Source organism: Carassius auratus, unplaced genomic scaffold, assembly GCF_003368295.1.
Source record: "Carassius auratus strain Wakin unplaced genomic scaffold, ASM336829v1 scaf_tig00000254, whole genome shotgun sequence".
Classification (NCBI taxonomy): Eukaryota; Metazoa; Chordata; class Actinopteri; order Cypriniformes; family Cyprinidae; genus Carassius; species Carassius auratus.
This window is the reverse complement of record NW_020523286.1, coordinates 2,660,784-2,674,912: the sequence shown is the minus strand read 5'-3', so window position 1 is coordinate 2,674,912 and position 14,129 is coordinate 2,660,784. Positions and strand designations below refer to the sequence as shown.

At 35.7% G+C, this 14,129-nt stretch overlaps 1 protein-coding gene and 1 long non-coding RNA gene across 3 annotated transcripts; one reads left to right on the top strand and one right to left on the bottom strand.

The window, feature by feature from the left end:
* Positions 1 to 6: 6 nt before the first annotated feature.
* Positions 7 to 5,875, bottom strand: hnf4a (hepatocyte nuclear factor 4, alpha). Of its 2 annotated transcripts, XM_026241920.1 has the most exons (10): positions 5,680 to 5,871; positions 4,046 to 4,220; positions 3,831 to 3,925; positions 3,251 to 3,357; positions 2,683 to 2,838; positions 2,108 to 2,195; positions 1,844 to 1,996; positions 1,502 to 1,738; positions 1,071 to 1,193; positions 7 to 724 (listed from the first exon to the last, which is right to left on the bottom strand). In XM_026241920.1, the coding sequence occupies exons 1-10, from the start codon at positions 5,792 to 5,794 to the stop codon at positions 582 to 584; spliced, it is 1,392 nt and encodes a 463-aa protein (XP_026097705.1). In that variant the 5' UTR covers positions 5,795 to 5,871; the 3' UTR covers positions 7 to 581. The 2 variants fall into 2 exon arrangements, with proteins under 2 accessions (XP_026097705.1, XP_026097706.1); XM_026241921.1 differs by lacking the exon at positions 1,071 to 1,193 and having other exon boundaries at positions 5,680 to 5,875.
* Positions 5,876 to 8,754: 2,879 nt separating this feature from the next.
* LOC113068955 (uncharacterized) lies at positions 8,755 to 13,591 on the top strand. Its single transcript, XR_003279635.1, has 2 exons — positions 8,755 to 12,097; positions 12,422 to 13,591. It is a non-coding gene; the product is annotated as an uncharacterized LOC113068955 (long non-coding RNA).
* Positions 13,592 to 14,129: the final 538 nt, after the last annotated feature.

Sequence of the window (14,129 nt, the reverse complement as noted above, 5' to 3'; positions counted from 1 at the left end):
ATACATAAAATAATTACCAGCATTTTGGTAAATAACAATATTTCCAAGGCACAAAATGTTATGTATTCTATCAGGCTACCGTAAAAGTACTATAAGAGCCAGAAGCAAGCTGTTAAAATACTGTACAATAAAACAAACATCTGATCATATTCAGGCCTGCTGTAACATTCATGGAACTCAAACTCTCCTTGAAAGGAGAATAAATCTTGCATAGCCTTTGTATAATATGGTATTTTCTCACTTTTTAAATTCTGTTGTGACTCCTTGGGTAGTATAAGTATGCACCACTAGTTAATTCTAAAACATACATACACCAAAGAAATAAGATGGGATGAACATATATATAGATAAAGTGTGATTGTTGCACACCTTTAAACTCAACTATTTTGGTCTAAAGTTCTTTAAATGGGAAACAATCTGAACAATTTCACTGTGTCTTTTCTAAAAACCTTAAATTAAACAGCTAGTGAATAGAAATGTCAGTGTTACTGTGTCCAGATGCTTGAATGAAATGTCACATTTAGCACAGCCTATTCATAGTACCAAGTTAAAAAAAACTCAATCTGTATTTCTCTGTGCACTCAGATGGCCTCTTGTTTGGTGATGGTTGGTTGAGGGATGGAGCTTGGTTGCTTTGGCACTGTGGCTATAACACCCGGTGCCATTTTGTAATGATCAGAACCTGAGGCTGCCGGGGGAGATGGGATTGGAGTTTCTGGAGTGGCTGTTTGGGAAAAAAAGCAAGAGGATACATTAAATCAAGGGTCCACATAGGGGTAATACTGAACCTTAAATAAACATAATTTGCATAGCATGATAACATGCGAAAGAAAGAAACCATTGGTTGACACAAAATAATCACGCTTATGAAATTTCTGAAGGCATTAGGGTAGAAAAGCATTACAGTAGCCTTCTTATACAAAATAAGCCTGATTAGTTTCTACGATTTTGGCAGGGATTACTCCAACAAGCCTGTTTGTCCCTGGTTTTCACATTTTAAGGACCTATATTTTCTGTGAGGGCTTCCTTCATAACAAATTTTCTTTCACTCGGTTCAAGATGCTACTTACACATCTGGCCATTGTGAATTGGAGTGGCCATGTTTGTGGTGACTATGACATTGTTACTGAGGTGCTCCTGGACCAGATGTGGGTGTAGAGAATGATGGGCATGAGGAGCTTCATTAGCAGAACCTGACAGAAAAAGAAAGTCCTTAAATCTCTGATTGGGAAAACTTATACAAATCTGAATCAAGTAGGAACTTGTTTTTTCAGTCTATATGATCCATGTAGAGCAGATTATTAAGAAACCGATAGTTATAGGCTGCCTTTTGCATCTTTTAAATCAAGTTGTTCCTGTTGTTCCTAGATATTTACCATGCATCTCAGATACTGCAGCTTTTGACAGCTCTCCAAAGTAAAGGGTCATTTATATACACTGTCTAATAACCATGACTTTGCACTTTTCCCAAAATTTTGTTTCATTAACAGAGATCAGTTACCTCCTAGAAGCATCTCTTGTAGCAGGTTGTCTATCTTTGCCATTCCAAACAATTTAACAAATTGGATTTGCTCGATCATTTGCCAGGTGATACTCTGCAGCGTTGGCAACAGAAGTAGTAGCTCGCCGAACCGTCCTCGTGAATCGTACTGCCGGTCATTTATGTAGTCCTCTAAACTAACTTGAACTTGGTATCGCATGCGTTTTATCTTGCTTGGGTCGCTTAAACCTTTGGCATCTACATGAGTAGAGAAAGATCATTACATTAGATTCAGTTTGAAAACTCACTTGATATTCTGCTCTGTTTTGTCTCTTCTTTTTTTTTTAAGGAAAATTTAGCTACCTGGATCGAAAAATACAATGGCCTTCAAACAGGCATATTCATTATCATCGATCTGGAGGTCCTGGAAGGGAAGGACTAACTCATCAAGGATCCTTACAGCCACACGGCTCACCTCCAATTCGGGGCAATTTCGTGCAATTATATGATCATTACCTGCGAGAATCATGGAAAATTGTGAGGTAAAACATTAGTAAAATAGCTTCAGTCCAGAACACTGTCGTTTCCAATATGCATTTCCAATGTCTCTTGCTTTAAAAAACATACCTAATAGTAAAATGTCCTTATACAGCATGGAGCGTTTGGCAGCTCCTAGCAGGAGATGTTCTCCAGCATGAGCTCGCAGTAAAGCCACCTGAGACAAATGAACAAGTGTTTGTTTGGTTAGAATCCTTTTTATAACCATATCATCTCATTTTTTTGATTTAAGATTAAATGTAGATATTTTTAAAGTATTTTTAGAGGCTAAATTAGGTTGGTCTTCATGCCTGTATGCACATGTGTGTTTTCACGTGTATGTTTGTGTGAGAAGATGCTGTTTGAGGCGCTCTCACCCACAGCTAAAACACTGATCAGTTATCACGCCTCAGTGCTCAGCGTGTTAATGATTCTGAATGTCTCAAGAAGAGATGTAACTTTCAAACCAGCTCATCATATTCTAACCTGAGCCATCTAAATACATTAACCACCCAAATTAAAGATCTCTGAACTTTTTTTTCCGACTGCTATAAAAATGAGCCAGCTGGCAATAATATCTATGAAATATAAATATATATATATATTGTAGGAGTACATTTTCAGCTAAATAAGAAGTGCCTACCTCTTAATAAGAGGGATCTTACCTGATCATCCAGGGGAAGGTCACAGAATGCTGGGATGTATTTAGCCCATTCAACCAACACTAGCAGCTGCTGTTTCATAGACTCGCACACATCAGTTATAGTTGCTACCTTCTTCGTTCTGATGTCGCCATTCAAGATAGGACCAGGTGATGAGATCTGCAAAGAAGCATATGGGAGAATTTTACATTTATAAAAGTAAATCATATAATATATTTTAAAGGTGAATTTTGTCATTTCTGTGTCTCTAGCTACACCCAGTGAATCTGCAGAAATACTGACTGTTTCCAAACGGGTTTCCAAAACAATCTCCTGGTTTATCATTGGTCAGAGAGTCATGCCCCAAACCCACGCCATTGGTTGAGCATGTGTTGCTATGCGGTTCTAATTGGGATGCTCAAACAAACAGGGCAATGTTTTGATAGCTGTGCCACAGTGTTTACACTTTTTTCAGAGGAATCAACCAACAGATTTACTAATTGTAGTCTCTTCATGTTACACTGGGTTAAGAGAACATATGTTACACAATTCACCTTGTGATTTGAACCTAGATTTGAATCACACTGTGTACCTGTCTAGAAAGGACATCAGCCTGAATGAGTGCGTTTATTGAGGGTAAACTGCTGTCTTCATAGCTGGATCTTCTGGTGCTAATCCTGTCTCTTTCATTCTGCACAGCTGAGAAAGAGAAAAACACATTTAATCAGCAAATTAAGATTAAATTTAATACAAATACACAGAAAGTTTATTTTGACCAGAAACAGCTCTGGTTAAACCACTGAAATATACTCTTTCGTTATCAATATTAGTGAACCAGTTCTTACAACCAGTTGAGATTGCAGAGATGAGGGATATTTGCTGACTATGTGAGAGGGGGGAGTCCTCAAGGTTGCGCTTTTTTTTTTTTATCAGTGTGCAGTTATGATGGCTCTAAACTGTTTGTTCAGCATAAACCAGACATAGACATCAGTGCATTGTTGAGTGAACATTAACAAAATGTCTCTTGCTAACTCTTTTCTGGCTATTGCAACATCTCCCATTTGCGCCACCTCATCCCCTAACCTCCCAAACAGGGCAGGGGGATTTAATCTCTGTTTTTTTTACATTTTATGAGCATTATATAAATAAAATCTAACAGCATGAACAAGTACCTTCCTTCTTCATCCCAGCTCGAAAACATTTCTTTAGTCTGCAGTACCGGCACTGATTTCTCTTGTCTTTGTCCACTATGCACTGTCTGTTAAATCTGTATGGAAGCATAAAGAAGATTTACTTTGGCATTGGATACATTGGATGGAAACATGGTCTTTTATGCAGTATTATGGCATTATGTTAGCAAAATGTAGCCAAAATGTAGGTTTCTGACCTGCAGGAATACATGTGGTTTTTGCGTACGCTGCGCCTGAAGAACCCCTTGCATCCGTCACAGCTGGAGGCTCCGTAGTGCTTTCCTGTGGCCCGGTCCCCACAGATGGCACATAGGGTGCCGGCCCCTAAGTGGTTGGCAACATTCATGTTGGCACTCTCAGCTGGCGAAGAGTCTGAAATAATGGAGGATCTTGAATTTAGTGTCACAAGTGGTTAAAATTCTCTTTTCTGTTTTTAACTATTTTTTTCAAGCAAAAACAAAATTGTGTGAGAAATAAGAGCTGCTTAAAATCCCAGAGTCAATAAATTAAGTTTAATGCTATGAATCACTTCTTTTTCTGAATGAGACTTAAATATCTGGGTTGCAGATTAAACCAGTCAGACTCCTGATTCCAGACCAATCAGAGATAAAGTAAATAGGGGAAAGGTCATGGGGTGAAAAATACTCTCAAAAAGACATTTTTATGGCTAAATCAATTGGCAGTGAATCATCATCATGAACATGAGCTGGAAAGGGCTGTTTGCTAAGTAATCCAGAAGTGATTAGTGCTAAACCTGTACAAAAGCTACAACAAGATCATCTTAGATTATGTGAACTCTAATTAGTGTTCTTGATGACCTACTTAATAAATTGAACAAAAAAATTCAACAGTAACATATATGATTCTTTTGGGTCAGTTTGATTTAAAAAAGATTATGACGATGGTGATTTGATATTATGTTGATGACATTTAAACATTAATCATTTCAGAGGTAATCAAAGATAATTACATTAAAACCCAAGCAATGATCAAAGGCAAAACCTAGTTAAATGGCTCATCAGTGATTATTTGGTGATCACCTAAATGTAGAATAATTTGTTTTGATAAAATATAAGTGATTTAAAATTTAAATATTGGTTATAATATTTCATAATTACAAAAAAGTCATAATTTTATATAATGTTATTATAAATAATTTAGATAATTTAAATATACTGTTGAATAGACAACCTCTACAATGAATGAAAATGTAACTTCACTATTTGGGTCAGTCAAAAAAAAGTTTTTTTTAATAAAATTACATTTTATTTTCAAATGTCAATCTTACTCAAATGTAAACATTTTATAAATTGGACTATTACTGCTTTACCTAAATATAACTACCATACATATTAGATTACTTTGTCAGGTTGATACTGGTTGGATATCAGTTTGTTTCACAAAACCTAGACATGGGAGACTTAACTGCGAAACATTTACATGACACCCTCTTTGCTCAGTGATCATTCATCCTGGTGTCAAACTTCTCTTGAAATACTATCCAAACAAGTCATTTTATCCCAAGCCGACTGTATGAGAACAAGCAAGAGGAGACGAATGAACCTCTTCTCCTTGTAGAGTATCCTGTCTACAGGACAGAGCATGATGTGCTTCTTATCTTCTCCTGAAAAATGTGTTTTTTCTATTGGCTTTTACAATCAGTATTGGGTGTTCTGTGCAAAAGGTTACGAACTTGCCAATTGGCACTTAACTATAAGCCTATGAACCCTGTTAAACATCTGCCTCCCACACTTGACCATATACTATATACTAGCCTATATAAGTCACTAAAGGTCTCAAAGTTCACCGCGGGTCTGAGCAGATGACTCACCTGTGCTCATCGCAAGCACTTGCATGTTCTCAAACTCCAGGGTGGTGTAGGCTGGGTCCAAGGCCTCGCTATAGTCTGCCATCTCCATGTCTACTAGTGGTTTGGACAAACGCATTCTCAGCTACCTGATGCTGGGGGGAAAGACTTGTCCTCTCCACAGCGTTTGGACACCCCCTCATAGGCCAAGCCCCTCCTCTCTGAGAGGTAGACACCTTTGAGTGACAGGGGCCATGTCCTCAAGGGCAAAGATGAGGCTTGCTCATGATTGACAGTTCAGGCCTCCTCCCAGAGCACGGCCCCATTCTGAAGTGGGATGGGTCTTATGTTAATGATTAAAGTGCTAAATCAGAGTTTTTCCAGAGACTGAGACAAACAGGGTGTTATGTTTGTCTCAATAACCTAAATTCACTGCTAGAGAAATATAGCCAGTCTCAACAACACTATGCTTTCTATCTCAGTTCCCCGACAAGGGCTTTAGGGAGCAAGAAAGACGACTGTCTGGGCCTTGACACATATTAGACACTATGAAAAAGTCACTCGTTTTCAATCTTATACATTAGAGTCAAATTATTTGACTCTAATGTGTAAGATTGAAATTAAGTGGTCCGCATTTCAACGTGCAAATTACGTGTTTGCTAAATCTCTGTTAATTCTAGCACAATAAACAACAGCAATAAATCACACAGAGTAAAATTTGTGGCCTTTATGTAAAAGAGCTCATTGTTCTGTTGAACATTCTGCATTTGCACGTGATACACAACTCCATTCCCGTTGTACAGAAGAGATTGTTTACTTCTCATCAAATCTGTGCTAAACTAGCATTTGGTAGGCTGTAAAATATCTTGGGGAATTTGTGATGCCATTTTGGCATTCAAACTACTATTAAAAACAAATGGTTTTTATTGGTATCTATAGTTCCATGAAAAACCATTAGCATTCATAGAACCTTCCCATTGAAAAAAAAAAAAAAAAAAAGGTTGTTTAGATTATTAAAATGTTCTTCCAGAATGGTTCTTTGAATGGCATTGCTGTGAAACCCCTTTTGGAACATTTTAAATTTTTTTAAAAGAACCTTTTATTAGTTTTTCTATTTTTAAGATTCTGACAAAATGGTTTCAAAATTACCTAGAGATGACAAAAAACTGAGATGATCATCTCTGTACATATTGTAGTGCCAGAATCGTAAGTAATCAATATTTTCCAAACTCTTTTGGGGGAGGATAAAACTATTTGTTACTCAAACAGGAAAATTTGATGTAACAATTACGCATGTACCAACTTCAAGTACATAAGTATCAGGGCCAGTGCAAACAGAGGCAAGTATGTATATTTGAAGAGTAGAAAGCAACAGAACAAACCATGGGTCATCGTTCCTCAGTTCAGACCGGCCCTGGAGCCTGTAAAATCCAGCTGCCTACAGAGAATATAAAGCTGCTGTTGCTATACTGTCAGATGAACAACCTAGATTCTTGCTGTTTAAACCAAGTTTCTTTGAGATGCTTCATTGCTGTAATCGATGTGTCACAGTAGTGTTACATGTTTGTTTTATTTTTAAATTAAATTACTCCACCGCATGAAATTAAATGAGAATGTGGGATTATGTATTTTATGTTGAGCTTGCTAAAACACTGCAGACATTGTTTACTATCTGTAAATGGCAGATCCCACCTGACCATCTCTGTGGACTAAAAGTGCTGAGCTGGTTTTAAACTGGCTGGAAAATACCTAAACTTACAAGATAGCTGGTTCTGAATATATTATAGACTTGCATATTCATAGAGATATAAAAAGACATAAAAAGTTAATTAGATTCAGAAGAAGTAGTGTCTGTATGGTTGTGTCTTGACCGGATGATGTTTCACTCGTACATCTCAAAATAAATCTACAAGAAGTTGCAGACTTTTGAACCGATAGATCAGGAACATTTGTTAGTCTTCCTTGTTTCTGTTCAAGATGACTTCAGTTCTCCAGTAATTAACCTGAGTAATGACAATCAGTGTACAGGAATGACTCAATGGACAAATCTTATCTGAGTCACCATTAAACTCCTTATCGCAGCACACATCTCCATGTTTCTATTAACTAAGGCATGACCTCTATAAAGTGTAATCTGTAAAGTTATGGCCCTTTCTCACATGCAGCACAGTGATCAGAGCAGGCAGGCGTAGATAACTACATTAGATCATTACCTCACATGGGCAAAAGCCTCTTGGTGTACAAACCTGTTTAACAGATACACATCTAAAAAAAAAAAAAAGATGGATTAGCCATGTATTCATTAACTGGGATTTGTGTCACTCATGTACTTTTATTAACATGGCAGGCCATAGGTGTAAATTAATTATTTGATTTGAAAACATTACATTTTGATTGTTAAGTAACATAAATATGGGTAAATCTATTTAACTGATTTGAATATCATTGTAATGAAAAACACTATGATATTATTTTGTTGACATAGTTTTTTATTTTATTTATTTATTTATTTTTATGTTTTGCTTTTATGACCACATAATAATTAACAGTCTTACAGTTTTCTTGTAAAACAGTTACTTTATTAAAGTTATATGCTTTCCCTCTTATTCAATTAGATTAAATTTTGTTTAGTTTTTTATTTACTTATTTATTTATTTTGTCTAAAATCATTAATTTTTTCCTCCAGCTTAATGTCTAAGGCAATGAATTATGAAACACTGTCATTATTGTGTTTAATTAAAAACATTCAATCACACCCATAATGCTTTTGAAAGTATTATTATTTTATTTTATTTTTGCTTTTATGACTGCATATTAAATGACAGTGTAACGGAAAGATTTGTTCTTGTAAAATATTTAACATATAAACTTTCCCTCTTATACAATTACATTTAATTTATGTTTAATTAACAGTAATATTTTTTTAATTGATCATATTGATTTGAAAATTCTGTTTCGTAACAATTAATGTCTAATGACACAGAGACTGAACTATTAGACTGAACCAGTACAACAAATTCAAAGCAACTCTCTCTCTACCTGAAAATAACCTACATCAAACAGTCACATTTTTCCACCATTATCTGATCAGTGTTGCAAGACGTTTACATGCGCACTGCGGCGTGGTGCAATCTTTGAATACTTTGAGTCTCATCACAGAAGACAATATGACATAGGACAGTTCCTGCCCTGATCGTCTTCTCTGTGTGATATGAGGCAGCGATGACATGTCCTATAATCAGTCACCCATACCGCCTGCCTGGGGCTAAAAGTCAGAAGGTTGATGTAACTCCTCTGCCTATTTTCCCCTTTGAAACTTCAAACTCCAGTTTGTGAACAAAGTCCTGTCTATCTCCACAATAAGGATCTCCGACCACTGACCAAACTCCATTTGTAACCACTGCCTATTTGTACTTTCTCTCCAATGACTCTTTTTCATTTCACCTGTCTGACCAAATGGGAATAACAAGTAGCACTACAAAGGGAGATGTATAATGCACATGTTGCGGGAACCGGTGGCCTACAAGGAATAACACGCTCTTGGAGTACTCGGGAATGGTTTTCACGTGGGAATATGAGTGTTATGCTTTCTTTGGGTTTGAATATTTGTTAAGAATGGGAGAAGACGGCATGAGTATGTTTAGTAAAGCTCATTCCAGGTCAGTAGAAAAGCCGCTGTGGATTGACTGGGGTAGATGGCACAGATGTGAGTATGGCGACATAGTGAACACACAACAGATTGTCAACAGATCGGTTGGTAAACGGCAAGCTCACAACTCTCATGCCCTTTGCGGGCAAAATATTAACTTTTGCTTATTTGAAATTATACTTTTTTTTATATAAAAATCTATCTATTTGTAGTTTTAAACTGTTGCGGTGTACTCTAAGACTGCTGAAATGTATCTTTATCCTAAGTGTGTTGGGGCTGATAAGTGTGGATAACGCCCCTCCCCTCTGTCTAAACTTTTTTTTTTTTGTCTCATAAGGCTATGGTGCTTTTTGAAGGCCCATCGAGTGTAAATCGATGGTCAAATGCTAACTATCCTTAGCATTTAGCATTTTTTTTTTCTTTGAAGGTTCATATTCAGTTTTAATTAGCTGATGATAATCAAACTAAGAATTGAAAGTATTTGCTAATCAAGCTCTTGTCAGCACCAAGGAGCTGAGAATCATGTCATGTGATCTGTTGCTCTGATAAATGTTCAAACCTTGTTAAGTTTTTAATACATAACTCAGGTGCAAATGAAGAGAAATTACAAGGAAAACCTGTGATTCCTGCCAAGATGCAATTCATGAGGTTGTTAGTGGCTTTACGATGGCCAGTTAAGACCTAAAGCCTTATGAACAACCGGCAGATTTTCAAAACAACTTGAATTCACTTTTATCTCCTTCGTTTAAATGTTTACATTTTCTGATTTTAGTTCCACTGCATTTAAACAAAATTGATACTGCCAGTTTTATTTTAGTATCAAGATACACTTATAGTTTTATTATTATTTCCAACTTCATTTAGAAGTGTGTTTAGTAATTTATATACAGTTTGTATATAATTTATTTACATTTTTAATGGTTTTAGTTTCAGTTTTAGTTAATTGTATAATGACCCTGGATACGGTGTCAAGTACATGTCTTTTTAGCAGTGTTTGATTTGAAAATAAATACTTTATAACTCAAAGCCATTTTCTTATGAGGAAATACTCTCCTCCTCCGTAACGATTAACAAATACAGTTATCTATGGAGTTCCCATAGTCCTCCTCAGCCATCACGGTATTTGTAGTGTAGGTAATCATAAACCCCTAGGACCTAATATCGCACAGCCTCCATAAAGTCTTCCAGTTTAAAACTCAGAATCATTGGGTAATAATATGTTTGACAAAAAAGGGACACATTTAGCCAACCTTTGCTGTTACCTGCTTATCACTTTCGATGTCATGCTTTACATCATAAACATGATAAAGCCACTGATAGGATTTTGTCCTGATGGCTAGCCTGCTTGTTTATCGAGTGATCACAGCTTTATGGGATCACATACTATTTGACAACTTACGCTACTGAAATGATCAAGTTTCTTTGTTACTTTCAACACATTACAAAAGCTCAAGTAACTCTGTGCACATCACGCGAGTAAACAAGTGCATCAATAAACATTCAGAGCAATGCTCTTTGTAAATCAATCACATCTTCTGATAAGGCTCTTTCAATGATTAACTGTTTTTCTGCTGAGAATCGCTTTGGCTGTTGACCCAATCATATTTGCAGGCTGAGTGATGCTGCATGGACAGTTATCACTCACTTTTTATCAACAATCAATCAATCAATCACCTTTTCATCACAGTGTACAGCTCTCGAGAACATTTCACCCTAACAAGTTTAACTTTACCCCAGTTTATCCAAACTGAAGAGTCTTAAGTGGTTATTCAATTTGTTATAATTTAACACACTGGGGCTTGGTGTACTTTTACTCATCCGTGCTGTTTTGAAGTCATTCTCTTGCAGTCTGAGTATCACTATAGTACAAAACAAAGTACATAATTGCATAATGAATATGTTTTTTTACAAGTGTGATCATTATTTAACCGATTTAACGACACAATGGAAACTCAGCACAAGAAGAATCTGGAAGCCTTTTTCCCCCCCATGTTTTTCATTAATCTTGGATGATGGATCATTGGATCGTTTCTTATGTCATTATTCTATTAGAGGTTTCATGTTAATATTTTAGATTATATCAGGAGTCACATATTATGGGCATATAGAGTAGGTAACTGAGAACATTTGATTTAAAGTGTTTTGTAAATAAATATAACATTTTAGAATTTGGCAAAATGTAAAATAAATAAATGTCATAGTGTGAAATTCTTTGGTCACTAATCAAATAAGTAATCCCATTACTGTTATCTTAGTATCATTTAGATACTATTGTAGTTTTTATTTTTAATCCATTTATTTAGAATTTTTATATTTTCTGTTTTCATTTTTATTTTAGCTCAACTTTTAGTAATTTTATTGTTTTGCCAATTTTCAGTAGTTTTGTATAAATATATATATAAAATTTTCTATATTTCAATTACCATTTTTTTTAATGGTTTCAACATTAGTTTTGTTTTTAGTTAACTATGGTGACCTAGATTTACAGATATTGACATAGAAACATTTATATAGTCTATGTTGCATCAACCTTGGATTGTTTTTCCTATGGTGATAAAATTACATGTTTACATGTTTAAAGATATTTTAAGAATCACATCTGAGAATGTCCCAACATTTTTAGTGTATACAGTCAAGTATACCATTAAGCAGCTCCTTCATGTGGACAAAGCTTGCAATTACATCTGCAAAGTTCTCAGTGTTGGGCCTTCCTGAGAAGAACCACAAGGACTTCACCAATTGTCAACTGAAGTCCCCAAAAATCTCAAATCTGCAGTGATTTTCATAAGCACAGTAAGTTTTCATAACAGCCAAGAAGTAAACCCAAACCAGACCATAGATTTCTAGAGAAGTAAATGAGTCAAACATTCTACAAATGTCTGTTTTGAAGACATTCAACAAAATTTTGCTTTAAAATGTTTCTTTGTGCTTCATTATGTCTCATTGTCATTGTTCTAATAAGTGTCATTACTGCCCAAATTGTGCCTGTATTATTTGTAAACTCTTTTTTTTCCCCTATATGTTTTATCTTGTCAACAAACGAAATACAAGTCACACAGATTTTTGATTTTTGTTACTCTATTTAGTGTGTAAACAAACTCAAAATCTACTCTTCAGCCTCGACTGTCCTAAAAGAGGCAGTGAATCTGCGGTCGCTCTACCTGGTGTGGTGTTGAAGTGGCCCGTGACATGTCCTTCAAACATCCTGCACTTGTCTGTGGTCCTGAGAGCTGGCAGGACCCCCGGCTCCTCAGCCTTCTCCAAACAATGACCTATCCATTCAGTCCTCAGTGTATCTCAGTGAGTGTGAGAGTGTGTGAGGGAGCCAGCGTTCTCACACACGCTGACCAGCAGCTCGACCTAATCTCTTAATGCCTGTCACAATGAGATTTGATTGGGGGCTTGAGCGCACGGCCTTATAGTGTCAAGTGTACAGAGCGTATAATTCATATCTGGCACTTCCTGTTCCCGAGGCCCATGGATTCTCCCTTAATTGGATATGAAACATTAACTTGTCATTTTGATGAGTGTGACACCAGTGTTTAGTCAGCGAACACGCTTCTGAATTGAACAGTTTTCTGGTGCTGAGGAGAGAATTGTACTTAGACATCACTTACTGTTAGCTGTCTGGACAATTGGCGGTGCCAATCTGGTAGACACCATTCAGAAGTATGGGGTTGGGAAGATTTTTAAAATGTTTTTGAAAGAAGTCTATTATGCTCAGCCTGGATGTTTTTATTTGTATTCCAGAATACAGTAAGAGAGTAAAATGGCGAAATGTTGTTACAATTTAAAATAACAGATGTCTGTTTCAGTGCACGAGATCCTTCAGATATCATACTAATTTGCTGATTTGCTGCTCAAGGAACATCTCTTATTATCAGTGTTGTGATGCTTAATGATAAATGTTTCAGTATTTATTTGATGTAGATTTTTTTATAACATTATGAATGTCTTCAATATCACTTTTCATCTATTTAATATGCTCTTGCTTTAAAACATTTTTTTTTTCATTTTTAAAAACATTTTTAGTAACGTCAAACTTTTGAACAGAAATATATTTAACGCCTACTTTCCACCATCCAGTCTATTTCCAATTTATACATATTCGATCTTTTAGTCATGTATATCCTGTTAACTAGGAAAGATTATGTTTTTATGCATTGTGTGATAGTACAGAGGATGTATAGATCATGTACATTGGTTGTAAACAGTGTGTATTCTTTGTTGCTGATGCATATCTATTATTATCATCAAGATTTAAATAAATGTAAAAGGAAGTATCAATTTGTTTTCATATTTTAAAAGACTTCATTTTAAATAATCCTGCGGTGTGACAAATTATATAAAAAAAAAAAGTTTCCATTTTTTATTTCAGTTTAGTCTCTATAGAAAATATAGAATGTTGAAAGTGGGTTCCGTTGCTAAATTCCAGGTTTGAAAGGCTCCATATTGAACAGAGATGAGTTCTGTGATCAGGAGAAAGAAACACTTCTGTAACTATTGAACAGGAACAAATATTTCCAGACTTGGAAGAGAGTATTTGTAGAATAATAAGAAACTTTTAGTAGCCTTCCATTGTGGCTTGTTGTCTTTGGTGGCTGCTTGTTCTGGCCTTGAACATTCTCTGAGCTGACAGCTGGAGCCGCTGGACCTCCACCAGAAAGTCACTCAGCATTTCATGTTACTCCATAATGTAACAAGCTTTGATTAGAATTTTTAGAAAAATTACCATTTATTTTTTTTCATCATATTTATAACAAATAGGCAATAAAGTTTGAAGAACTAATTGCATGGAAAATTAAAAATTTTACTGTGTACTTTA